General features: G+C 52.2%; 1 protein-coding gene across 1 annotated transcript; it reads left to right on the forward strand.

The window, feature by feature from the left end:
* ADAMTSL2 (ADAMTS like 2) lies at nucleotides 1-26,250 on the forward strand. Its single transcript, XM_075716688.1, has 18 exons — nucleotides 1-126; nucleotides 1,190-1,332; nucleotides 1,979-2,054; nucleotides 2,462-2,564; nucleotides 4,274-4,419; nucleotides 4,522-4,645; nucleotides 5,608-5,688; nucleotides 6,683-6,858; nucleotides 7,836-8,178; nucleotides 8,874-9,255; nucleotides 14,624-14,727; nucleotides 16,605-16,731; nucleotides 18,995-19,208; nucleotides 21,302-21,457; nucleotides 23,183-23,353; nucleotides 23,495-23,671; nucleotides 24,711-24,855; nucleotides 26,132-26,250. The coding sequence occupies exons 1-18, from the start codon at nucleotides 16-18 to the stop codon at nucleotides 26,248-26,250; spliced, it is 2,898 nt and encodes a 965-aa protein (XP_075572803.1). The 5' UTR covers nucleotides 1-15.
* The last annotated feature ends 2 nt before the right edge of the window (nucleotides 26,251-26,252 follow it).

The following is a 26,252-nucleotide window of genomic DNA, read 5'->3' on the forward strand; positions in this document are numbered from 1 at the left end:
TGGTTGCTTTCTAGGATGAAGATATCTAAGTGGAGGTGGAGCAACATCTCCATCAGTGTGCGATCCCAGCTGAAAGGCACCCTGGCCCTTCTTCTCGTGGGCAACGTTGCCTTTGTGATAGCTCAGGTAAGTGCGTCGTCTTGCTGGGGGGTCTCTGGGCTTTAAAATGCTGCAGTGTCTGGGATGGGTAACCCCTGGGACTTGCAGGACTGGTCTGCGCATGCATCAGGTCTCCAGCAAGCGTGAGGACGTATGACTTGGCTTAGCTCTTTAGTCTGGACTTAACCTAAGTTGTACCTGCTGTGGCTAAGAGTGTGGGCAGATCATTGCCAGGGCTCTGGAAGGCTGTGCCCTGCTCTTGGGTGAGCACCGCTTCCTCGGTCCCTGCAGTGGTTGGAGCTTTCACTTATTTTGCATGGAATGTTATTATCCCTTTCCCAGTAAACACAGAATTAATAGAACTCCCCTAACCAGCAGGTGATTCTGGATGTCAAAAACACATCCCTTCCCCTGCAATGAGCAATAGCTGGGGACCCCCCAGGAGGTTCCCTGCCCCTTGCAAAGGGATGCGAACGCCCTCCTGAGCGCAGGCGTATGGTGGTGACGCTGCCCGTGGAGCAGCTCCTTTGCCTTCTGCACGGTCACGCTGCTGCCTGCAGTGGCTGAGGGGTGGGAGGTGGGGGTGTCAAGGACCCTCCTGAAGTGACAAACCTGTGTTTGCAAAGAGAGCATGTGGGCTTCTCCAGCCTGCTAGCATCCGCTGGCGTGCTGTCCCGCTGCAGAGTGGTTTTGCAAGGGTTTGCTTAAGCTTTCAGTGAAGCCTTCAGCTGCAACTGGCTATTCGGCTCCCTGAATTCACTGTGGAGCAAGAGTCAGAGAGCACCAAAAGACTTGGAGGGTCTAGGGTTGTTTGGGAGCTCAGTTTTGCCAACTTAGCGAAACAATGAACGTTTCCTTTCCTGAGGAATCCTAAATGTTGCCATTTCATTCCAATCTGTAATGAAAACACAATTGGAAAAATGCAGGGTTTCTTGCAAGATGGAAATCTCAGACTTGACCTCAGATGGAGAAGGAAATGCCCTGTTCGCTCAGGGCAGGCTGGGCGGGGGACGCCCTCAGAGCTGTGCAGGCTCGGGGTGCGGGTGCCGACTGCTGCTTCTTTCCCCCACCTGCCTGGCGCTTCAAGCAGGACCTGACGCAGACCTCCAACAGCCTGGAGGAAGGGGCAGACGTCACCGCGTACTGGTGGGGCGAGTGGACCAAGTGGACGGCCTGCACCAGGACCTGCGGGGGAGGCGTCAAGTCCCAGGAGAGGCACTGCCTGCGGCAGAGGTACGGCGCCCGCCTGCCAGGGTTTGGGCAGCTCCAGCTTGCTGGAGGTAGGCTTGATCCAGGAGGTCATCGCTCGGTAGATAAGCACCGGTGAAAAGGTGGTGTCCGGCAAAGCCTGCTCGTGCAGAAGGTAAGTATGTCCTTGAGCACGCTTCCATGAGGATGCTGTGCCCTGGGCACCCCTGCCAGGAGGACCAGCCAAGCTATTCCTGTGCTGGCCCTGAAGTTTCTCCTGCAGGGATTAGTGCAGATGGGCAGCAGACGTAGCATGAGCCCATTCTCAAGGCTTCTGGGCAGAGCAGAGAGGATGCCGTGGTGCAGGGGTGGTTGGGGACCTGCTGATCCCGGCTGCTCTGTGCATGGCTCTGCCCTCTCCAGGCTGTGTGGTTGCCAGAAGGCGCCTTGCAAACCTTGTCCCCAGGCCCTCATCCCCACAATACCTCCTAGGATGCTGTAATGAGAATAGTTGATGCTGCAGGTAACAATGCCAGGGAGACCTTTGCTATCAACTCCAGTGACACTGTGATAGATCTCTGTGTGACTCTGATACATGGAGACTGATCTTGCAGAAGCAGGGGACAAATATATTTAAAAAAGGGAAATGAAGGGTTTCTGACCCCTGTCTAACCATCATTTCTTTATTCAGAAGAAAGTCAGTGAGTGGGCTGGCTAATAAAACTTGCACTGGAACATCCAAAAGATACCAGCTCTGCAAAGTACAAGTAAGGATATCCCTTTTCTCATCGGGAACGCTCGATACAAGATGTGGAAAGTCATGCTTGCTTTGTGTCATGGCACTTCTGGGCCCCTCGGAGAGGGGACACCATTTGTCCTGTAGCTGTCACCCCATTGTCCCTCCAAGCAACTGGAGTTCCCTTCTTTGGTGCCCATCACCATTGTGTCAGGGCTTTGGGCCTTTTGCCTGCGCTGGGGGCCATAAAATGCAGCGGGTGGTTCTTGCACCATCTCCTGGGGGGGGTTCCCCTGGCTGTCCCTGCAGTGGGAGGAGGAGGAGGATGTGGCTCTGGACAGGGCAGGCAATGGAAATGCTCCTTGCAGCTGGTCAAGATGTGCCAGAAACATTTCCCGCATTTTGTTTTCATCAGGATATTAATGTATCCCATTCTAGGAGTGCCCTGCAAACGGAAGGAGCTTTCGAGAGGAGCAGTGTTCATCATTTAACTCCCATGTGTATAATGGCAGAACGTATCAATGGAAACCTTTATATCCTGGTAACAAGACATTCTTTGTGTGTTTCATAATGCTTAGCCAAAATATTTTGATAGTTATGATGCTATAGCCCGCGGGAAGGCTCCTCCTCTGCTGTTTTAAAGTCATGTTTTTCAGAGACACAATCAGCTGTCTCCCAAGTTCAAAGGCGTGTTTTGCAGCTGCAGGGTAGCTTAAAAATAAAATAACAACATGAGTTTATGGCTGTAGCCTGTGTTGGTCACAGCTCCTAAGGACCAGAGAGCTGAAAGGCTGGAGGAGGATGCGAGAGCGTGTGGTGATGGACTGCACTGGCAGGGAGAGTCCGGCTCACCCGAACAAGCGTCCTTTGAGCTGGGGCCATTACTGGCTGTGTTGTGTTTCGGTGACATTTGCTCACTCCCACACCCTTCATGTGCTCTGTCAAATGTCACCGAGATGCAGTCAGCCAGTTTGGTCATCTGGGGTGAGCGACACAGAGCTGCAGAAATAACTCAGGAGTCAGAGACTGAGATCTTATTTAATTTTTAGGCACCTAACTCCCATCAAAATCAAGCATTAAACGAAAAATCAAGGCCGATTTTTTAGAGCTTTTGGGAACCCAGGACCCTTCTCCTGAGGACGAGGCTCCTGAGCGCTGGTTCTTCAGATTCACAGTGCCATTTGGGTGTCTAAAAATAGAGACAGGATCTAATGCAACTTTCATGTTTTAGGGGTCTCTGTACATACCTAAAAGCAGTTATGCTTCATGAAATGACTTGTTGCCTCCCTTTGTGTGAAACGAGCCCCTGTCTCACCAGCCTTCTTGGCAGGGTCAGCATGGTAGAACTTGGCCCATGGCAAGCTGGTTGGCTATAGCTACTTGGCTGCTTTTGTCCCTTTCCTATGGCAAGGTGACAATTTCTTTAAACATATTTGCTCTTTGAGATGATTCCCCAGAATAGTTACAGTGAATTGTTTTGGTTTTTAGGAGGCGTTCACGTGGCTCCTGGGGGATTTGCAGAATAATGTTTTGACATTGATGCTGTCTTGCTTGGGCACGCAGGCCAGTGGGTATATAACCGCTCACTAGTTGGCAGAGTTCAGCACTTAGCGTTGGGTTTCTGATGCAAATATGAATTTGTCATTTGCTTCCTGTGGATATTATAAAATGTGGGACTACTGTGCCAGTGGATGCAGCCAGCCAGTTGCCTGCAGAAGGCAAAGGGTGAACGAAGTCTGACTCGGGTGGATGTTTATGGAAAAGTTCTCATGTTTTAAGCTGCTGTGGTTTTGAATATAGTCTTACTTGTATATGTATTTATAACAATATATCTGTGTTAATTTGACTCATGTATTCAATGCTGATATGTGAACATGCATATGTCTGTGTAATGTGTGCATATATCACTGCTGCAAGTCCTTGCACAGAACAGTGGCTGTTACTGCTGCAGTGCATGCCCTGGGCTGATGTTAGCGATGCCGCGAGCATCGCTCGGTGCATCTGTTCCTGGCAGCAGAGAGGGCTGCCTGGCTGTGCAAAGGTTTGCAGCAGTGGGCTGTCACGCTGTCAGAAGCGCAATCTCCTGTCCAGCCTGAAACACAAGAGATGGCAGCTTCTGAACTGCTGGCTGCTGTGCAATTGTGCTGTTGCTGCTGTTGTTTAGCTTGGCAGAGATTCATTGACATTGGTAGGATGAAAGTTATTGTGTTTCTGCTGTTTTGAATGTATCTTTATATCCTTTCCCCTTAGATGACTATGTTCACATTTCTAGCAAGCCCTGTGACCTCCATTGCACCACTGTGGATGGTCAGAGACAGTTAATGGTTCAGGCTCGGGATGGAACATCCTGCAAATACACTGATTTCCGAGGGGTTTGCGTGTCTGGAAAATGTGAGGTTGTTAAACATTATAGCAAAAATATTGTTAGTAGCATTCAGAAAGTTACGGTGGGTGCGACATTTGCCTGACCTTCAATACTCTATTTGTGCATTTTTTAGCCGATTGGATGCGATGGCATTCTCTTTTCCACCCACACCTTGGATAAATGTGGAGTTTGCCAAGGAGATGGGAGCAGCTGCACTCATGTGACCGGCAGTTACCGGAAAGGAAATTCTCATCTTGGTAAGGCTTTTGGGGACCTTTTGCTTTATTTGTGTCAGAGGGCTATTTTTAAAATGTACTTATTTTTTGGTAAATTGCTTTCAGCTCTTACCGACTGCCCTGCTTCAGTTTTTCCCGTGTGTTCTATGTGTGTTAATGCTGCTTGTAAATTCTGGGCAGCGAAAGCCTCCTTTGAAGAAAAGCAGTAACTTTGCATGGTGCTTGTCAGAAGCCTGAGGTCTCTGATGCTGAATGGTGCAAAAGGGTTATGCAAGAGGCTGGCATCTATTTTCATCTTCTTTCGCATGACCCAGTAAGACTGGAAAGAAATGATTTGTAATAACAGGAAGCGAGGGTATTTTGAAAGACCAGGATTTCCAAAATTAGTGTGATGTAAAGCAACAGAACCTACTTGTCCTAAATATAGCAGTCTAACTCGGGAATAATGAGTTAATGCTCTCTGAGGATGAGTTTAAGATGGAGCAAGCTGCAGGAACTTCAGTGGCCTTAGGAGGACTTGTCCCATCACTTACCTAGTGCTAAGCAAAGGGCAGTCGGAGGAGAAACAAGCCGTAATCTCTTGCTGGGGTTTTGGGAAGACTGGCTAGCACAGGGTTCAATACTGAACTACAGGGTAGCTTCCCTAGCTGACAAAGCAGTCTTCAGATACCTTTTCTTACACCAGTTTAGCCAAATGTGGTATTTGTGCATGTAAGGGTTGCATCTTTTTTTGCCCCCCTTGGCTGTGTTTTTCCATGATAAACCAGGATGCATAGTTCACACATTTTTCTTTCTTGTTATCGATAAGGTCCTGTTTGCAGCCTAACAGTTATCAAAACTATGGGTTTTTTTAATCCATAACTCCTTAAAAATAATTTCCGATCAAGGCCAGTTTGCTTGATATATTGCAGTATTGACTACCGAGTGTTTCGTTCAGATTATTTGTTACAAAGTTCCTTTCATTAATCTGTAGTTTCCCATAGGCTATTCTCTGGTAACGCACATTCCTGCTGGAGCAAGGGATATCCAGATAGTAGAACGGAAAAAATCTGCAGATGTTCTGGGTGTGTATAACCTCTTGGTACTTCCCTAGAATGCATGCCTATACTAGCTAATGCTTTTTCCAATGCGAAGCTGAACGTAGTTTTATTGCAGACATGAGCTAAATCCATAGGCAATGTAAATCACAATCGCGTTGTCTAAGCCAATGCGTTTCTTTCTGCAGTCTGAGCACCTGGGCTGTATGTATCAACGCTTTGATTGCTTTAATGCAGAAACTGTTGGTCAATATTATTGCTACTTCAGTGTGGTATGACAGACACACTGGTGCTGGATCACAGATAGCCAAGTGACTTCACCTCTCTTGTGATCCCCTTGATCTTCTCTTGCTTGGGGAATGTGCAATGGCCACATGACAACAGCACCAAGGAGATGTGACCTATGTGTTGCCTTCCAGAAGTGTCGGCGGCCACGCCATCCATCTCATGATGGAGATGGCAGAGCTGCTCAGGAGGAGTGTGGAAAAAAATCTGGACTTGCCCAAGAGAAGCTCATTTCCTACCATCATGCTCTGCTGCCTCAGAGGCTCGTGCCCGTGTGCAGGAAGGCATGAATGAAAAAGCCTTGATTTAGTACAGTCCCCGGGCTAGCTCTGGATCACCTCTCTTGGGCCACTGCTGGGTCAAGTGGCATCAGCTCAGTGCTCCCAAGGAGACAACTCCTGCTGTTGGCCACCTGACAGTCTGCTTATTGTCTGCAGAGCTGTGATTATTAAATGTTCATGCTGTGCTAGCACCCAAAGGGTGAGAGGAGCCATGGACTAGTGTAAGCCGCATACCCAAGAGCTTGCAGTGCAGAGGGGTGCATGGCCCAGAACTCTGGGCACGTACTTGCATGATATGTGTTGGAAATAGGTGACAAATGCATCGTAATGTAGGAAAAACACTTGTTTTAGGACTGTGACACTCTAATAATTTTATCCCTGGAATGAACAAGTGGCAATGTTGCATACCTCTGCTCTTACATGTGATGGCACTGATTTTTCTCTCTCATTTGAAGCTGTGGCTGATGAAGCTGGGTACTATTTCTTCAACGGGAACTACAAAGTTGACAGTCCAAAGAACTTCAACATTGCAGGCACGGTGTTCAAGTACCGCAGGCCCATGGATGTTTATGAGACTGGCATAGAGTATATTGTTGCACAAGGACCGACAAATCAAGGGTTGAATATAATGGTGTGCTTTGACTTCTTCAAGTTTGCAAGTCTGGGGGTGATGGGGAAGGAAAAATCTATGTTGGAGGAAGGGGTGGGCATGGGAGCAGAGTCCTGCCATGGTTTCCCAGCTTTCCTGGGCAGCTTGAGGAAGGGAGTGGGAGCAGTGACTGTGCCCAGTTCCTTGCAAGAACCTATTTTATTTGCATCAGTGCTCTCAGATGCCGGCAAGGCTGTGAATAATGAACGTGGGCTTGGTAACCCCTCTCTCTGCAGGGAGAAGATGCTTTAGGCACTGTGGGAGGATTTTTCTTCTACTCCTTGGCATTTTTATCCAATTTACCTGGCAGGAAGAGTAAAAATAAGAAATTGGGCCAGACAGCTTAGAGAGGTGCACAAAACTTAAACCCCAACTCTTTCTTGGAAAGCAAACCATCTAAAACTAGGCATATGAAGAGAAGTCATTTATTTTTTCTTCTGGGCAGCCAGCCAGAGCCCAACCTCTGACATCTCCCATGTAGCCCTGGGCTCCTCTGGAAGGGAAAGGGATGGCTGCTTGGGGGCTTATAAAGCATTGGACTGGTAAAAGATGTTGTAGTGTACCAGCTGTGAGTCCCCATCCCCAGTGGGGATGTAGTAGGTGAAGGGGTGAGTGTGCATGCTCCTCATTCACCATAAAGCCACAAAAAATGGGTTTGCAAGTGACGGTCAGTAACTTTTTTGAAGTGGCTCTCCCAAGTCTCCAGTTGCTCAGCAGCAGAGGAGGGAGCATTACCTGCAGCTCCCACCCCCTGAACGGGTGCTAATCCCCAGGGCAGTGCTGCCAAATAACCCTTGGAAAATTGTGCTGGGCTCCAGCTGTAAGAAGTTGGCAGTACGATGGAAAACAGATTGGAAATAGCAAAGTAGATGCTAACCAACTGACAAGTCCAAGATGAATCACAAGCTTTGCGTGCCATATCCTCATTGCATCCGCTAATAATTTAATTTGTTTGCTAGGTTTGGAATCAAAATGGCAAGAATCCATCCATCACATTTGAATACACCCTCCTGAGGAAGCCACACTCAAAAAATCTGCAGCCCATCTACTACACCTTCTCTGAGTCAGATAGCGAAGAAAGCAGAGAGTTTGATGGAGACGTGCCATTGGGTTTTATCCAGCACAATGCAACCTATTTTGGGAAAATCTCCAGGGAAAGGATAGACTTGGAGAACCAGGTGTTTGGAAGGCAGGACACGGAGGAAGATATAAACTTGAGCAAAGGTCAGGAAACCAATGAGGTCTATGAAAGAGCAGAAACAATTGACTGTGAGCCAAAACTGAAGGGCAAACAACCCCAAGGTAAGGAGGAGACTTGGGCCTCACTGTTCTGCTTCTCAGAGCTCTTGTTGGGAAACGCTCTGTTTCTACCTCTGGTGATTCTGCTGGTTTGTTTTTTGGAAACCGTGGAAAGTTCTTTAAAATGTCTTTGCTCATAAATCCTCTTTGCCCTTCAGGTTCTGGTTTCTGGCGGGTGGGGGGGTGGCCATGGGTAATGTCTCCCTGCTGGTGCCCTGCCATGCTTTGCCTCATGCCGAGGACAGGAGGGAGCCCTGGGTGCAGAGGTCCCTGTCACAACACCTTCCATCGCCTCCCACCTCTGCCCAGCCCCCAGCAACCTCCTTCCCACTCCAGTCCCTTGGGCATCCCACCACCAAACTGCCTTGAGTGCTTTCCCAGCATGACTGCATGGGCTCTGGGGCCAGGAGGGCATCTTCCTTTCTGACCTCTGCTACTGCTTGGGGCAGTGCTGGCAGGTGCTGAGCTCTGCTCTGGCCATGTGATAGCAGGATGAGACCCACAGAGCTGCACACTCTTCCCAAAGGGGTACAACCCCATGAGATTCCCCCTCCCTAAGACCCCAACTCCTGCCTCTCGCCTCCCGGGTGGCTGCTCAGGCTCTGGCGTGCCCCTGCTGCTCCGGGCTGCTTTCGCCTCCCAGCCTGAATGCATTTTGTGGTTGTCACTGTTGTTTCCCCCTGTTGGCTCCAATCTAGATTCAAACGTAACCAGGTCTACTTACCAGACAGACCATGACGACAGAGACTTTGACCCCAGGTTCACCTCCAGGGAATTCCTTTCGGAGAACGCCATCACGGACAAGTTGCTGGACAAGACCTCGGACTCCAAGGAGTTGGTGCTCAACATGACCATGAACAGCATCTTTGCCCAGGGAGACCCAATCAACTCTGTGGGGTCGCACATTGACAGCCTCTATGTTGACTACGAGGACACTGATGGCGTTGTGACCTACACCATTAATAGCACCTACATGGAGCTGAGCAATGGCAAAGCCATCAACACGTCTGCAGAGACGCCATTTTCAAATGCCACTGTCACCATGACCAGCCCTCAAGGGAACAGAACCCACAAAGCAAGGTAGGAGATGTCTTTAACTATAGTCAATCCTATTTGTTGCTATTCTTGACTTATAATAGCCCTGTACTCAATGCAAACCCCATTGCATGGTTTCTATCTGCTTTGGAGGTCAGAAGGTAAGTGGGGGTAGGATGATGTATGTGAAAGCTTTCTGTCGGGGGTTAATTTGGAAGGAAGGGCCAGAGGTTTGGGAGCAGAAAGACAAGAGAGCATTTAAGCAAGAGGAAAACTCGCTGCCCTCCTTAGTGGGGATGTTGGCAAGTCCCTGCTGATGGCTGTCAGCTTGTGCATTGCTCTCTGCCTGTCATAGCTCATTATCAGAGCCATGGCCATAAAGAAGCCTCTTCCTTTTGTCTTCTCTTGACGCTCTGCTCTGATTCCCCAGGCCCCTTCCTCTGAGTTCTGATGCAGCAGAAGTTGGTCCTGGCCCCTTTTTAACCCACCCTGTTGACTGCCACCCACGATCCTCCTCAATTGTGTCGGCAGGAACATGCTTCCAGCAGCTCCCAGGCATGGCCCTGCCTGCTTAACTACTGCTGGAGAGGCAGAGCAGGACAACAGGAGCTCTTCTGTAGGGCCTGCAGAAACAGCCTGGGTTTGCCACCTTGATGGATGCAGAAGCAGTGCAATTAGTCACTGCCTTGACAAGAATATCAAAAGCTCTCCAGTGGCAGCTCACTGATTGATATTAGGGCTGTCACTTCAGGATTCCTCGAATGGCTGTTTTGGAGTGATAGTGTTAAAAATGTAGTGGGAAGGTAAAAAAGGCTTAATCTCTTCTTAGCAGCAGAATTCATCCAGGCAAGGATAGGCTGAGTGAAAGGGAGTCTCAGGATAGTGCTGGTCCACAAGTTTGTGTCTAGGGTCTTTTGGGGTGTGCCCTGGGGCTCTCTGGGGAGAGCCACAAATTAAAGCAATCTCTGGATAGCTGGGGCTGAAACTGGGGCCTTGGGAGTCATCCAGGTCCCAGACCCATGGCTGTGGATTTGGGTCCTGCTCTGCACCCCCACGACTTGTTCGGGGCTCACGGCACCAAAGCCTCCCCTGTGGGTCTGCTCCTGGCTCTGCTTTGACTCTTCTGTCTCCCAGCCTTCACCACCAGTAAAACGTGGGTTATGATGCTGAGCTTCAAAAGACGTAAAGCACTGAGCAGATGCTCTCTGGTTATAGTTAGCTGTATTTACCCAGAACTTATACTAGCTTATGCTAAAGCAACTTGTGCTAAAGAAAATGTCCATGCAGCCAAAGGTATCAACAAACTTCTTAATGATAAGAACATCAAAATATTGCCAAGGGCTTGAGTCTATCATCTCCTCTTGTGGCTTGGCTTGGAAACTTTGCCTTCATCTGCCAAAGCAGGCATTTCATTAACACTCTGACAGGCGAGGACAGAGCCCTCAGCTCCCCTGCCTTACCGTGCCTTACCGTGGCGGGGAGGAAGGGGCTGCCCTGTCCCTTGGGGCTCTCCTCATCCCCACCACGCTCCCTGTACCCGCACCCCTCTCCCAGTAGCTGTTAAAGGGGTCTAATGCTTTCCCACCTCCTGGGAATCCAGGGACCTCTACATGCTTTGGACTTCAGAGCAGCTTGGCTGGTGCAGGATAATCACAAAAGACTTGCAGTGCAGGTTTTTTTGTGGTTAAAAAAAAAAAAAAAAAGCTCCTTGCACTATCCCTGACTGCCCCTCTACTGAAGACATGGGGCAGGTTTTTAAACCCCTTCAGGAAGGATACCCAGTATTGCCAATTTTTTTCCCATTCTTCCCTTGGTTGTTTTACAGTGTTCCCTCTTATTCCCCGCCCCCCCGCTCTAGAATACAAGATGAACTTTTCAGATCTAAATATTAATATCCAGAAAAGGTGTTTAGTTCAAGTTTTGCACTAGCCAAAAGGCTGCATCCAGGCCCAGCTGGGACTGTAGTGTGGGCTGAGAGATGCTCAGCTCCTCCGTGGCTGCGGCAGGCTGGGCTCAAGGGACCGTAGGTGCGGCTGAAACACCAGTGGAGGCAGACGTGGGGCAGCTGGGGTGCAGGAAACATGCTGTTTGGGGGTATGTAACTTTATTAAAAAAAAAAAAAAAAATAGGGGTGGTGGTGAGAGGAAGGCAACAAAACAACGTGCACCTCATTTCAAGAGGCTTCACCCACTGCATGGAGGCATTGCTCTCCACCCCGGCAGTTCAGCAAGTCCCATAATGTCATCGGCAATTAAAGCGTCCGCATGTGCGGGCCCTTGCAGAGGAGGGAGGGACGGGCACGGTTGCAGGCTCCGGGTCTGGCTGTTCTGCCACCACCGCAGGGATGGGCTATCCTTGCTTCCAGGGAACGGGGCAGAAGGGACTGTGTTGGGACAGCCTGTTTGTGCCCGGGCTTTTATTGCTTCCCCCGACTTTTTATTTATTGCTTCAAGCCCAGTTGCAATTTTAAGTCTAATAACTAATCTGTATCTCCTGGGTGGGAATGATGGATGAAGAGCCCCAGCTCAGCTCCCTGAGGCCAAGATTAAAGCTCCTGCTGGCACCCAGCACAGCAGGATAAAGCCCATACTGACAGCAGGGTGCGGTTTTGGGTTTGGCGTATCATGGGCAGGGTGCTGGAGCATGAGGCGTGTGAAGAGCAGTGGGGGTTGGACTTGTGCCTGCAGGAGGAAGGGCGATGGAGGGGACAGCCAGAAGCTGCGCTCAAGGGAATGGTGGTGGGGTGCAAGGGAAAAGCTCTTGCCCTGGGCGTGGGGCAGGGTGGGGGATCTCCATCCTTGGAGGTGGGCAAAGCTGGACTGTGCAAGGCCCTGCGGGACCCAGTCTCTTAGTGGGGTCAGCCTAGTTCTGGGCAGGAGCTTGGACTTGAGACCTCCCAAATCCTTCCCAGGCTCAGTTTGGGATGGATGGTGGCTTTTTTTGCTCATTTTCATTCCCTGAGAACAAGCAAGGGAGGATCATCTCTTCACAGACCGTAACCAGCCAGTCTGTACACGCAGGACAGTGCTGGTTAGCAGTGGGGCACTTTCTTTCTTTCTAAACTCTTGTAGTTCTTAGTGTAGATGGAGTTACCCAGTTATAGGAGCACCTTGCACCAGCATGGCGTGTTACATTCCTCTCTCGGAACAGGCCCCGCTGGGACAGGAATGGGCAGGTGGCTCTTGTGCCGTGGTGGGGATGCATTGCTGCTTTTCCTCTCCCGGAACAGTTAAAGCCTTGCCATGGCATGCCAGGGCAGATCCAGGCACCCTTTGTCCTTCGTCCCATGCCGCAGTGTGCAGCCAGGGCTGATCCTGCAACAGGAGCCATGCTTAAGAATAAAAACTGAAATAAAACACAAATGTGAGCCCAGCGACCCTGGATGTTGATCTGTGGTGTTTATGTGCACTTGTTAAGATTATTCTTCTGCTATGGGGACTGTTTGGGCAAGACAGGCAGCCTGGACCTCAGCTGGGGGTGAGGGACTGGTACTGATTTTTGGTGCAGTTGTTTGCTTGAAAAGCAGAAGCAAAGTGCAGACAGGGAAGAAAATACATGATTTTTGTTGTAAAGCTCCTAATAAAGAGCAAAAATAAAAGAAAAGAGGAAAACCCCATCAGCTTTTTAGGACAATGTGCTGCTGTTTTGCATTTAGAGGAGAACAAAATGACAGTTTTGTCTTTGCTTGAAATGGTAAGAGAGCTGAACGCTGCCCTGTGACCAAATGTCTGATTTATCTGGAAAGAACTTGTCCCTGCGACCTCGTTACACATAGAAGCAGCTCTTTATTTAGGATCACATACATTAAAGGGACACCGTTGAAAGATTTTTCTGTCCTCAGCTGTAGTAAAAAGTTTATTTTGAAGCTTATTTTCTCCTTTTGAGGGAGAGGAGTCCCGGTCACAGGATAACTTGGTATTTTTTTGTGCCTCAGACAGCAGGGCATAGACCGGAGCATCTAGGTAATACTCTGTTTTCCAGGCAAATTAAAGTACGAAACCCAGATGTTGGCTATGTTTTAATGGCTTTTACTGAAAACTGTCATCTTGTGAGCCCTCTCCTGGCTGGGTGGCAGCAGGCAGCGCACCGACGGCAGCCGGGATCAGGGGCTGGTGCGGGTCCCCAGGCAGAGCTGTTTTGGCAAGATAAAGCACTATTTATAGTGAGCAGAGGTTGTTATTTTTCCGCAAAAAATAGTCACATTCATTTCAGTTCCATTTCAAGCGCAGGAAGCGACCATTTGCCAAACTGACAGAGCAAAATCAACAGGGAGAATGAGATTGTTGTTGTTTTTAATCCTTCTGGAGGCTCAGTGCTGGCGGTGGAAGGAGGGTGGGTCCAAAAGGAAACGGCTGGATTCTCAACAGTGTCCTTTTAGAGGTTGATTTGATAGACTGGACCTCAACTTTTTCTTACGAACAACTAAATAAGGCAATTTCAGAGCTTCTGCTGCCTAGAAATCATACAAGCTGCATATCTCGCCAGGCCAGAGACAACTGGATGTCAGGATACAACCTTGTACGCTATTTCAGTGTAGCCGTTTCAAGGGTTTGAATAAAGGTATGAGAACAGAATTGAAGCCTCTTGTTGTAAAGGTGCAGTATCCCTGATGTGTTACAACCTTGCAGCATGTAGGATGCACTGAACCGGGAGAAGCTGTTATTCTTGCTTTGACGAATGCTTTTTCGTACACCAGGCTGACTCCGTTACTCCTTTCCCGATGGCATTATGTGTTTGAGCATAGCGTGGATACGAGAGATGCAAATTGCCGATCTAAAATAAACCCAAATAAACCAAAACTGAACAAGAGTGGCAAAAGCAGCGGGTAGGCAAATGGCATGCCTTGGTGTTTAAAAGGAGCGTGCTTTGAGAAGCAAGCTTATAAACTCCTGTGCCACATGTAGGCTTTCGGAAGGAGCGAGCTGCTGAGATTTGAGCAGCCGAAAGCTCTGCCGCGTTGAGCAGCACGAGTCGCCGTGCCTGGCCCTGGAGACGCAGGGGAGGAGATACTGCACCTTTAGTCGCTGTATGCCGAGGGCCAGGTGTATTTGAGCAGAAAATGCAAACTTTGTTAAATTCTGAACTGTTTCTACTTGTGGGTATTTTTATCCCATTCTCTCTATTTCTAGACAGTGGAAGCTCTGCCTCTAACCGGGCTGGGGATTCTACTTGGGGCTCAGGACAGGTATGTTGTGAAACAAACCAAACCAATTCAAACAAACAAACAAACCCCAAAAAATCAGAAAAACCAAACCCAACCGCCAAACAAAGCAAATCCCCTCCCAAACCCGAACCCAACCGAACTGCAGCCTGCTGGCAGATGTGTGTGTCTGACGTGGCCTATCACCGCTCGCCTTGTAAATGCCTTTTTTTTGTTTTGTTTTGTTCTTTTTTTTTGTTTGCTTATCGCTAGAAACAGATTGAAGTTGTTAAGAAAGGGCCAAGGTGTGAGTGCTGCTGACATGTACAGGTGGAAGCTTTCCTCCCATGAACCCTGCAGCTCTACATGTACCACAGGTAGTTATAAGAAGCAGCCAAATTCTGCACAACCGCTGAAATCACCTGGTGTGTGAGTCACTTTTATGTCTGTTAGGGATGGGAAGGACCTGGTGATGCGTAGGGGATCTTGTGATCTCTGGAGCTGGTTTAGCACAACCCCGAATCTGCTCCACCCAGGTGCAAACACGGGGAGAGGAGCCGGGGTACACGGCGCGCAAAGCCCACCACCCTTGCGGGCGCGTCGGGGGCCGGGTGCTGGTGCCCACCGTGTCCGTCAGCCTGCAAAACACTTTTCCTTGGGGAGCTCTGAACATCGCCTTTGCTTGCCAACCCCGCGGGGACGTGCTGGGGCTCGGCAGGATCCCCAAACCTGTGCTGAGTCTCAGTATGTTGCCTCTTCTTTTTTTTTTTTTTTCTTCCTCCCCTTTTTGACTGTTCAGAGGGGTTTGAAAAGCTCAGCTGCTTCCCCACCGAGTGAAATTTTGAAGATTGTTCAGCTCTGGCAGGAAACAAAATAGCATTTGGCTTTTTGATTTTTGTTTTGTTTCTCCCACTCCTTCTACCCTGCAGCCTGATCTCGGCTGCAAGGGTGTAAATCTGGAACGGCAACTTAGATGCCAGGAATATTGAAACCAAGCCTGTATTCTTCTTGCCCCCCGAAAAGCTTCAAGTCACCTGATCTCTCTCCTCCTTTACTCCTTGATTAGGGGATCCTGGCCCCTGCGAGCCCATCGCTCGTGATGAAGCATGCTCGCCTGCACCGCTCCCCAACGGCACCGTCCCTGAAATAATCCAGATCCTGCGGTGCTTCTGGAATTAGAAAGAAGGCAAAAAAGGGGAGAGAGGAGATTGCGATCTAAGGGGCGTCTCTTAAAAGGGCAAACGCAGGGATTTTATTTTTTTAAGCATTTGTTCCTGTCCAGTAGACACACGGCCGCAGTGCGCCAGCAGCAGGAGCTTCACAAGCTGTCCCTGTCCCCGGGATCTCATCAGCCACGTGGTCTGGGACATTTTTAACTTCTTTGATCCCCTCTGAACAAATTTCCCCCTTGACTGGGCCAGGCTGCTCTGCCCCGGTTTGCAGCTAGCAGAGAGAGGTTTTACTTAAATTTCTCCTTTCTCATTGCCTTTTCTTAATGACATATCACAGAGAAGCAATACCATGTCAAGAGCTGTAGATCTTTTTTAGTTTCATGTAAACCATATGTTCCCGAGAGCTGCAATTCTTGTTACCTGTAGCCAGAGCAGCCTCCTGGTCCCCAGCCAGGTCCCAGAATGGGCTTCACAACATTTACTCTGGCACGGCAGGCTGCGGGGGAAAAGGTCTTGGTCTGACAACACTGGCTGCCTGTGCTTTCGGTGGGGGAGCAGGAGGGGCAGGTGCCTCCTTGCAAAGCCCCCAGGGAGCCCTTCCTTGGTCCGGAGGACTGGGTGCACATGGGGGGCACCCAGGAACAAATGGGTGTAACGCATAGCGTGGGCGGATGGAGTGGGTTGGGGACCGTTTTCTGTCGCCTCCACCCACGAGCCTGGCAGGGTGGGAGCTGCTGAGCAGACTTGTTGCCCCGAGCATTTCCTATAAAAATGTGTTAGTCATATATTGATCTTGGTGGCAAGCCCTGGCAGGGGTGGCCGTGCCCGCCTTTGGAGCTGGCCAAACTCAGCTGCGCTGCCTGTGTTGGCTGGGTGGCCGCTGTGGTCCTCCCCTCCCAGCAGCATCCACCCCGCGGGCCAGAAAGTCTGGCTTGCTGCTTTCCATTGGGAGAAAGTTTTGGAAAATGCAGCTCAAAAAAAAAAAAAAAAAGAAAAACCCAAGAAAAAAAAAAAAAAAGAAGAGTTTGGATGTCAAAATCACCAAGCGTCCTCTTGTGTGTATGTATTCTCTTTGAAACTAGGAGTGATGTCCACATATGCTATGTGTGTTCGCTATGATGGGATCGAAGTGGATGATACGTACTGTGATGCCATGACCCGTCCCGAGCCCGTCCATGAGTTCTGTGCTGGGAGAGAGTGCCAGCCAAGGTACCACCTCGACAGAGCGCTCCTGGGGGGCTCTGTGCTTTCTTTGCCATGGATGTATTTGGGGGAGGGAGTCGGCGTGGATTTGGAGGGGGGGGCAGCAGGGATGGCCCGTAGGACCCCCGTCCCTCCTCCCCCAGTTGTATCTGCCCGGGCTGCGTCGGGATTCAGCAAGACTTTCCTCCTGAGTGCTTTAGCTCAAGCTGCCAGGTTAAAACTTCCGTAAATCCTGGCAGAGTTTGCATCTGCGGCTCCTATCAAGTCTGGCTTCTAACAATACAGGCAGTATCCTGCCCTGGCCAGCGCGTGGAGGAATGCGTGTGTGAATTGGGTGGAGGGGCCGGGCTTGCAAACTGTGCCACAGATCCGGCCCTCTGGTCCCTTCAGCATCCTAAACATGACTGAGGTTTACTTGTATCAGGGCAGGAGCTGGTGCAGAGGGGAAGCCGTGCTGGAAGTTCTTCAGAAGGTTTCCCTTTGGATGCAGCTCTTTATCCGAAAAGCGTGACTGCAGTCCAGAGCCAGGCTGTACGGCTCGGGGCAGCTCCGCTGCTGGTTTGTAACACGGGGCGTGCTTGTTGGAAGATTTGCAAGTAACAGCAGTTATGGGCAGGGCAGACCGGTGTCTGTCGAAGGGAGGAGGACTGTGATGGGGTCAGACTACGAACAGGGCAAAGGGAGAAGTAAAGCTGCCTGGTGCATGCCCTGGAATGGTGTCACTTGTGAACAGTGCAAAGCAAGACTAGAGTGATGCCAGGGACCAGGTATGGCACCTGGTCCCTGGAGAGTGCTTGCTTTCGCCTCGGGTAATCGCGAAGGAGGACGAGGGAGGAAAGCTCGTGCCCTTTGCAGTGTAAGATCTCATTGAACCTTGCACGTTAAGGCTGAGAGCCAGGGCAGGCTGCAGTTGAGGCGAGAAAAGCGTGGCGAGGTGGGTGGTGCTACCGCTGGGAACATACCTACCCTGTAGGCACCGGTGGGGACTTTAATCTCTATTTGCGTTAACTTTGTAATTTTTTAGCACGAGCATTAGGGCTATTTTCATGCTTAGATTATCCCACTGTTCTTTTTATAAAGCCACCCCTCCTTATAGTTATGCTGTTCCAGCTCCACGGGCTCGCACTGTGAGGGAGAAGAGCTGCTCTGGGATTTACTGGTGACTGCAGCTCCGTGGTGGGTAAACCAAGGAGCTGCCGGCAGCTCAGGGCGGGCAGCCGGGCACGTTCACTAGCACTTAGGCAGACGGGATGCTGCTTGGGCTGGCCACGCTTTTCCAACAGAAAGTGCCAAAAGAATTTTGCCTTATCGGGATGGGAAAGACCTTGGTTCCATCTCCCTTCTGAATTTAGGTGGCACTTTTCAATGTGTGACACCTCCCTACGGCTGCTGCTTGTGCCGGGAGCCCCACGCAGGGCACGGGACCGGCATGCAGCCGGGGGATGTGGCTCTCCCGCTCGGAGAGCGGCAGCAGCGGGTGGCCCCAGGGGATGCATGGGGCAGCCACACGTCCAGAGGAGCTGTGATTTCTGATTCATTTAGATTTTTACATTTTTTAGGTTATTCTTTAATTCAGAATTCTTATAATGTTACTGTACTGTAAAAATACTGAATTTTTATGTTTCTTCCCTTGGTTTACAAGCTGCTCTCCTCTTGCAATGTCAGGACAGTAGTGGCAGGGGACAGTAAGGGGCAGGCAGTGTCTCGGAGCAGATCCCAGCTCTTCCAGCCCGTTGCATGAGGTTAGCAGAGTTAGACTGATGGTGGTAAATGAACGTCTGTCCCACCGGGGCACAAGCAGCTTCGTGTGACGTTTACTGATGGAATTTGCAAGGTGGTGGGTGGTTGTGTCCTCTCTGCCCTTTAGCTGATCAGGCAAAAAAGAGAGGCCAAATGTGGGTGAAAAGCATGGTAGAGAAATGGGCTGGCACACGCAGGGTTGCAGCTGGGGAGCGTGCAGCCTGCGGGTGACAAACGCTCAGCAGCGAGCGCGCCGGTCCGTGCCTCACCACACTGGTGCCTTCTTCCTCTCGTCAATCCGATTTTAGCATCTGCTGCTGCGGGCATGAGCTCTGGTCTGCTGGGTGAAACCACCATCCGTTAGTACATCCCATCCTGTGGGGAAACCTCTCGCACACTGGCAGCCCGACTACAGCTCATTCCTATTGCAGCCGTCTCCCTCCAGCCGAGAGCAGGCAGGGTTTTCCCGTGGGATGCTGCAGCCTGGGTCCAGCCGTGCCCGGCGCAATGGCCTCTCTCGCCTCTGCAGGTGGGAGACGAGCAGCTGGAGCGAGTGCTCCCGCACCTGCGGGGAGGGCTACCAGTTCCGCATCGTCCGCTGCTGGAAGATGATCTCTCCGGGATTCGACAGCTCCGTCTACAGCGACCTCTGCGAGTCCGCTGACATCACCCGGCCGGACGAGCGCAAGGTCTGCAAGAACCCAGCCTGCGGGCCCCAGTGGGAGATGTCGGAGTGGTCCGAGGTAAGTCCCCGGGGACTGCTGGCCTGGCAGCGCTGAGGGCGAGCACACGTGCCTACGCTTCTCCGTTCCTTTTCCGATTGAAACTCATCCGTGCGCATCAGAGACTCTGCCTTTTAGGACACCGGCTGCAGTCGTTGCATGTGGACTGACATGCGCCAGTAATTTTTTTTTCCCCTAAAATGAAGCCTTGGGAAGGCCACTGCCATCGGTCACTCACAGTCTTTGATGACACACAAGGTGCTGGCGTTGCCTGCTGAGATAGGGCAGGAGCCCGCGGCTGAGACCCTCCCACCACTGCTTGCTTGGCAGCCGGTACAACGCAGCAGGGAGGAGATCCCACTTCACACATGAATTACATTCCCATAAACTTCCCTTCCTCACCTCCAATTTCACCGCACCGCATGGAGAATTAAATCTTTTCCTAGCTGTGCCTTAAGCAGATCCCTAAAGCAGTTGGAAGGTGGTTTGGGGCGGCGCAGCGCTGCTCTTGCTTTAGCTCGTCGGTTTGCTCGGGAAAACCTGTGAAAGCCTTTGTGCCCCTGAATTCATTTCCAGGTGCGGCCAGCGCTCTTGCGAGTCACTTGCAAACACAAATCCATGGAAATGACTGAACCAGTGCCTCTTCCTCGGGGAGCTGGGGCCGGTCTCGGAGCTCGGGTGGCTCCGGAGCCAGTCCCCTGGCTGCCACCAGTGTTGCACTGGATTGACACTTGTGGTGCAGGGAGGGGGACCAGCATGGCTCACAGCGAATGCATAAAACACATGGAGTATGCCCCCATGCATTGCTAGGAAGCAGCTCTGCCTCTTTAATGTCTTCTGGAAGCAGGCGTGCATGGGGAGAGTGAGATTGCAGGTCTGTGTCCGTCCCCGAGCTCGCCCAGGATGCCATCGCCAGCCCCCTGCAACGGTGACGGCTGCGCACGGAGCGTGGCATTTGTGCCCTGGAGCCTGCACGCTCATTGACTCTGCAAAGGAGCAAATGTTGTTCCTGCTCCCAAATCAAGCCCAGACCCTTTCTAAGCAAGAGCAGACTGAGCTCCGAGCCGAGCTGTCCGCGGGTGTGAACCTGCCCCACAGTTTACACCACAAGGAATCGGACTTTTTCTCCTGGGAGGCTCCCAAAAATGTTTCTTGGTCATAACTTAAATGTCTCTCTACCTTTTCAAGTTGGGGTGAGTCGTTTCCCTTGAGCTGATGGAGGGGCTGGTGTGTTCCTTGGTGTTGCAGGATGTTTTGACTTTCCCAGCTGGGTAGAGAGGAGCTCCCAGTGCACGTGCGGGCGCGTTATTTTGACTGGCGTAGCAAACCGGAGTGGCTTATTTTACAGAAATCCGTATTCTCCTCCAGCATGTGTCAGGGACAGATTGCTTGAGACAGTCCTGGAGTAGTTCGTTCTTAGCCAGCAGCAAAGCTAATCTCATTTGGATCCCATCTGAAGCAGGGTGCCAAGTTGGCTGGGGAAATAGGCATAAAAAAAAAAGCACATTTCAGGGATCTGAGGATTAACATATCAGCGCGGTGCGTCTGAGCGCTGTGCTGTTGACACTTTTCCCTGCTTTACGTTATGCATGGAGCAAATGTGTGTATGTGAGACTGTAGTAACTCAAATCCAGTTCTAAATAATGTCACGGGGCTGTGCGGTGCCAAATTTATCCACAGCATAAAAATCTCAGTTGTGCAGTTTGGGGAAAGCAGTCTCCAAAGAGGTGGAAAGGAGCTGGCTGTTCCTGGGAAGGAGGCGAGGGAGATCTCACCCTGTCTCTAGTGACAGCTACAACTTTTCAGCTCTGATCGAGCATTTTTGGTGCCTTGGGTTTTCACCCTCTGGCATCTGACATCCCCCGGTGGAGAGCTCGCACAGCACCCAGGCAGGATACAGCCCTCCTGCACCTTAACCTGACCACTGAAGCTGTTGAAGGCTTTTGGGGAAGAGGGGTGGCTTTGCTATGGATTGTTTTACAGACAGCCACCTATGCATTGTCAGTGTGTGTTTTTAGAGTTTCATGTTAAATATGTCAAAAAACCCCAGCGAGCAGCTCCTAGCTCCCATCGCGGCTCCTGGTAACACCGTTCTCCCCGTCCCCTCCCGGCAGTGCTCAGCCCGGTGCGGAGAGCGGAGCGTGGTGACGCGGGACATTCGCTGCTCGGAGGACGAGAAGCTGTGCGATGCCAGCGCCCGGCCCCTGGCCGAGAAGAACTGCACCGGACCACCCTGCGACCGGCAGTGGACCGTCTCTGACTGGGGACCGGTGAGACCCGGGGGTGGCTGGCCGAGTGGCCATCATGACCCGCTGCAGCTGGCCCTGCTCGCAGGCTTGCTTGTGTCTCCGGTGCTGGGAGTTTTGGGATTGGATTCATCCTCCCCGGCAGCTCCCAGCTCTGACAGACCTGGAGCTGACCTCCAAATGATTCGGCTGCTGTGGCTCTCCTCGTCCCCGTGTCACGTCAAGTCTCTGTCTCATCCCCAGGACTTGCTCGCCAGCGCGGTCACCCTGACCGCTGTGCTGGTGGCCGGGGTTTGAGGGTGTTTGTGAGCACCGAGCCCTCCTCTTCGCACGGCTCCTCCTTGCGCAGGGCATGGATGAGCTGGCGGATGGGCTCCAGCACTGGGGCTGATCCAGCATCCCCATGGGTCCCACGGCTTCCCGGCAGGTCCTCCCTGGGGCCCCTCCCTTGCAGGGGATGGGGTGCAGGAGGGGTTAAACACCGAGACACCTGGCTGAGGGCCTTAGTGGGTGTAAAAATCCCCCGTCTGTCTGCTCTGTACCTTGACAATGCTGATGCTCCATGCCCAGAAAATGAACCTTTTTCCTTTTTTGCCTCTGCCTTTTTTCCTTTTCTTCCCCTGCCCTTTTCCCTTCCCCGCCCTTTTCCCTTTTCTCCTCCCTCCCCTTTTCCCTTCTTTTCCTCCCTCCCCTTTTTCCTTTTTCCTCCCCTTTTTCCTTTCCCTTTTTCCTTTTTTCCCCCCTTTTCCCTTCCCCCCCCTTTCCCTTCCTTCACAGTTCTGCTACAGAGACCCCCTTCATCCCAAGCTATTTTTACCCAGCTTTTGATACACTAGCATCAGCTAAAAATAAGTAGTTTCCATGGCAGCAGCAGCGCGGTGAAACACCCTATGTCTCCGCAAGAGCGGCCGCAAAAGAGCCGGGGAGCACTGGTTGCCTCCGTGGGCGCTCGGGGCAATGCCTGCCTGGCTCTTTGCGGGGCGGGGGGGGAATTGCAGCCGCTTGCTTGGTCCCCTTTGCCTTGACCTCTTCAAGAGCCACCCTGGGGTTCCCTGCTCGCAGTGCTTCCCCTCCCACCTGGCCTGAGGAGAGGCAGAGTTTTCATAGAATCACAGAATCATTTAGGTTGGAAAAGACCTTTAAGATCATCCAGTCCAACCATTAACCTAACACTACCAAGTCCACCACTAAACCAATTAAGGGTTGAGTAATAATTTCATGTTTCCTGGCTTGGTGACTGGATTATTTTTTAATGAAAGTAAAACTAGAATAGAGTCACTAAGGTTGGAAAGGATCTCTAAGATCATCAGTCCAACCATCAACCCAACACCCCCATGCCCACTAAACCATGTCCCAGAGTGCCACGTCTGCCCATTTTTTGAACACTTCCAGGGATGGTGACTCCACCACCTCTCTGGGCAGCCTGTTCCAATGCTTGACTACCCTTTCCGTGAAGAAATTTTTCCTAATATCCAATCTAAATCTCCCCTGGAGCAGCTTGAGCCCATTTTGCTCAGCACCAGCATGCTGGGCCCGCGGGATGGGTTGGCTGCGGCAGGGCTGCCCAGGGAAGGGTGCGCTGAGCTATTTTAAGCTGACTCCCAATGATCCCTCTGTGATTTGGGGAAGGTGGGGTTGGGGAGGCAGCTGAGCCCCATGGAGGCATCTCGGTCCCCATCGCGGGGATGGGGATGAGGCCATGCCGCCTTCCCCACCGCTGACCGTCCGCCCTGCCCGGTGCGGTTTCAGTGCAGCGGCGGCTGCGGGCAGGGCAGGATGATCCGGCACGTGTACTGCAAGACCAGCGACGGGCGGGTGGTGCCAGAGTCGCAGTGCAACCTGGAGACGAAGCCGCTGGCCATCCATCCCTGCGGGGACAAGAACTGCCCCTCGCACTGGCTGGCGCAGGACTGGGAGCGGGTAAGTGCAGCCCCAACTGGGCCGGGGGGGTGCTTGGAGCGAGGGCTTGGTTTTGGGGGGCGATGGAGGTTTTGGGAGGCCCTGCAGTAGGGTTGGACCGGGGTGCGTGGGTCTCAGCCGGCCCCGCTTGCACCCCTGCAGTGCAACACCACGTGCGGCCGGGGCGTGAAGAAGAGGATCGTGCTCTGCCTGGAGATCGTCAACGGCAAGATCAAGACCCGCAACCCCGCCGACTGCGACGTCGCCAAGAAGCCCGTGGAGGAGACGACGTGCTTTGAGCGGCCATGCTTCAAGTGGTACACGACCCCCTGGTCGGAGGTGAGCGGGGAGGGAGCCGAGGCCAGCTTGGGGGATCTGTGGGAGGGAGATGGGGGCAAAATACCCTTCCTTCAACATGTGCTTGCCCTGAGCATGTGGTGCCCTCGTACCAAGGGCCACACCACCTGCAAAATAACCCACGGAGATGGGCAAAGCTCTGCAGGACGCAGCCCCTGAGGGAGCACCCGGGGGGCCCTTTCGCTGCCGTGACAGAGAGCCTGCCCTGCCATGGTGCAATCGGGACTGGCTGTGCTCAGGGAGAACAGGAATGAAAGGAGGTGTTTGGGGTCAGCTTTGGCTTTTTCTTTTTTTTTCCCCCCCTTTTTCTTTTTCTTCTTTCCCCCTTACCCTGCAGCCGCTGCGGGGGTGTGCGTGGAGCCCGTAGGACGACTGTCCCGGGGATGCAGAGGTTGGGGATGCAGTTTTGCCCCAGCACCCTGCATGGTCCGCAAAGGCAGCCAGGGCTCGGTGGCTGCAGGGATGAGCCCAGCGAGCGTGGGTGAGGAGCTGTGAAGGGCTGCGGCCGGCTCCCTGAAAGGCGCCTCGTTTTGTTTAGTCTTGCAAACCATCGTTGCAGCCTATAATTAGCCAAAGCAGCCCTGCTGTAATCCCAGCCTGACGAGGCGTCCAAAGAGCAGCAGGCAGCGAGCGCCGGGCCCAGGAGCGGCTCTGCAAACCCACGCCCGGGGTGCTGGTGAGGGGTCCCGCAGCCTCGGGGGGCTGCAGCCGCCCTGGTGCCACGGAGCAGCGTACGGGCTGGGCCAGCTCGTTCGTGGCCCTTTGCGAAGGGCAGCAGGAGGAGGGAGGATCGCAGTGCCTGGGGATGGGAGCGCATCCATGTATCCCCAGGCAGTAGGCTGCTGCAGGCGGCTGATGTTGCTGGCAGCAAAGACGGGGCAAGAGGCCAGCGTTGTGGGGCTGAGACATGACATTCAGCCAGGGGAAGAGCTCACCCCCCTGCCCTGGCATCTTCAGTGAGCACATTTTTTTTATCCCGCGATGGCAGGGTCTTGCCTCACCCCCTCTCTCTGTTCCCCAGTGCACGAAAACCTGCGGCATCGGCGTGAGGATGCGGGATGTGAAGTGCTACCAAGGGAAGGACATCGTCCGGGGCTGCGACCCGCTGGTGAAGCCGGTGGGCAAGCAGACCTGTGACCTGCAGCCCTGCCCCACGGAGCCCCCAGGTGAGCCCCACTGCCGGCAGCACCCCCAGCATTGATTTGCCACCGATCCCCCCCCAGGCAGCACAGCCTAGCGTCTCAGCTTCCACCATCCCCCCAGTTTGAGAGTCATCCCAGGGAGGATGTAAAGGGAACAGCTCTCCCTCTGTGCCCAAGTAACGAGACCCCATGCACTGGCTATTTCTGCAGGTAACCCCATTAAATTAAGGGGAGAGTTCAAAAGAAGCGTGCTCTGACCTTAAGATAACAGGGAGCTTTGGAGAGCTGACTCGGGTGCTGCTTCTGTGTGATTCCAGCTAATGTCGAGGAAGTTTTGTCTATGCCATTATTTTAATGATGTCTCCAAATGTCCTGCAGGATTTGTAACTATCTTGTTATCTGACTCGGCTGCTGGCTCAAAGGCCCTGTGATCTTTAGCGAACATGCGGTTCTAATTCTTTAATAGGATTTGGGAATAAGGACGGTGTGGGAGAAAAGCATGAAAATGGGAGACAGGTTTGGGGCTGGCTCCTGGCTCGGCTCCGGCCCCGCTGGGTGCCCTCGGCTGGCCTCTCCTGCAGGAGCTGGGACGAGGCACGGTGCTTGCGAGGTGCCTCGTGGCCCCCCCGTAGCAAGCTGCCTGCCCTAGAGGCAGCCTGGTTTCATGCCTCCTGTGGATTTTAAGCAAAAGATATATATGAAACTGTAAATCTTATGGGTTTGAAGCAAAATACTGCTCTGAAGGGAGCTGGGAGAGCGTTATAGCAGTTTCTGCCCTCCTCCCTCTCTCCAGCAGCCGCTCATTTGCCCCAAACTCCTGCTGTAATGCTGCTGGATTCCCGTTCCCTTTCTCACATAGCCTTTTTGGGACAGAAACTGTGAGTATGTTGGGGCCACCCCGTGCCCTACTATGGGTGGCCCTTGGCTTGGGGACGGCTCAGTGCCAGGGTCCCTTGGTGGCTCCAGCAATCCCTGGGCAGCTCTGTTTTGCAGGGAAGAGCTTGAGTTTTGGGGCTGGGACCAAATAAGACTCCCCAGGCCAGGCCAGGTGTGATGAAAGGGGTCAACCTTCTCATGCCTCTGCTTAGGTTGAGGATGATATTTACAGAGAAGCTCCATGGTATTTTCCAGGGGATGCTCTGCCAGATATCGGGGAGGTGGCAGTTGCAGCTGGGGTGATTTGTTGCACAGCCCATGGTGTTTAGTGCAGGCTGCGTATGGGGGGAAAAAAAATGAGCTCATGAGCTTGCAATGGTTTCTTTTCTTTTCCCTATCGTGCCTTTTGCCTTCTCTCCCCCAGACGACAGCTGCCAGGACCAGGCAGGAACCAACTGCGCCTTGGCCATCAAAGTCAACCTGTGCAGCCACTGGTACTACAGCAAAGCCTGCTGCCGCTCCTGCCGTGCACCCCACTCCTAGTG

This window comes from Pelecanus crispus, chromosome 9 (genome assembly GCF_030463565.1).
Source record: "Pelecanus crispus isolate bPelCri1 chromosome 9, bPelCri1.pri, whole genome shotgun sequence".
NCBI lineage: Eukaryota > Metazoa > Chordata > Aves > Pelecaniformes > Pelecanidae > Pelecanus > Pelecanus crispus.

Coding starts and splice junctions, on each gene's coding strand:
- ADAMTSL2 (XM_075716688.1), top strand. CDS start 16: ATGAAGATATCTAAGTGGAGGTGGAGCAACATCTCCATCAGTGTGCGA. Junction 127..1,189: donor TTGCCTTTGTGATAGCTCAG/GTAAGTGCGTCG, acceptor CGCTTCAAGCAG/GACCTGACGCAGACCTCCAA. Junction 8,179..8,873: donor GAAGGGCAAACAACCCCAAG/GTAAGGAGGAGA, acceptor GCTCCAATCTAG/ATTCAAACGTAACCAGGTCT.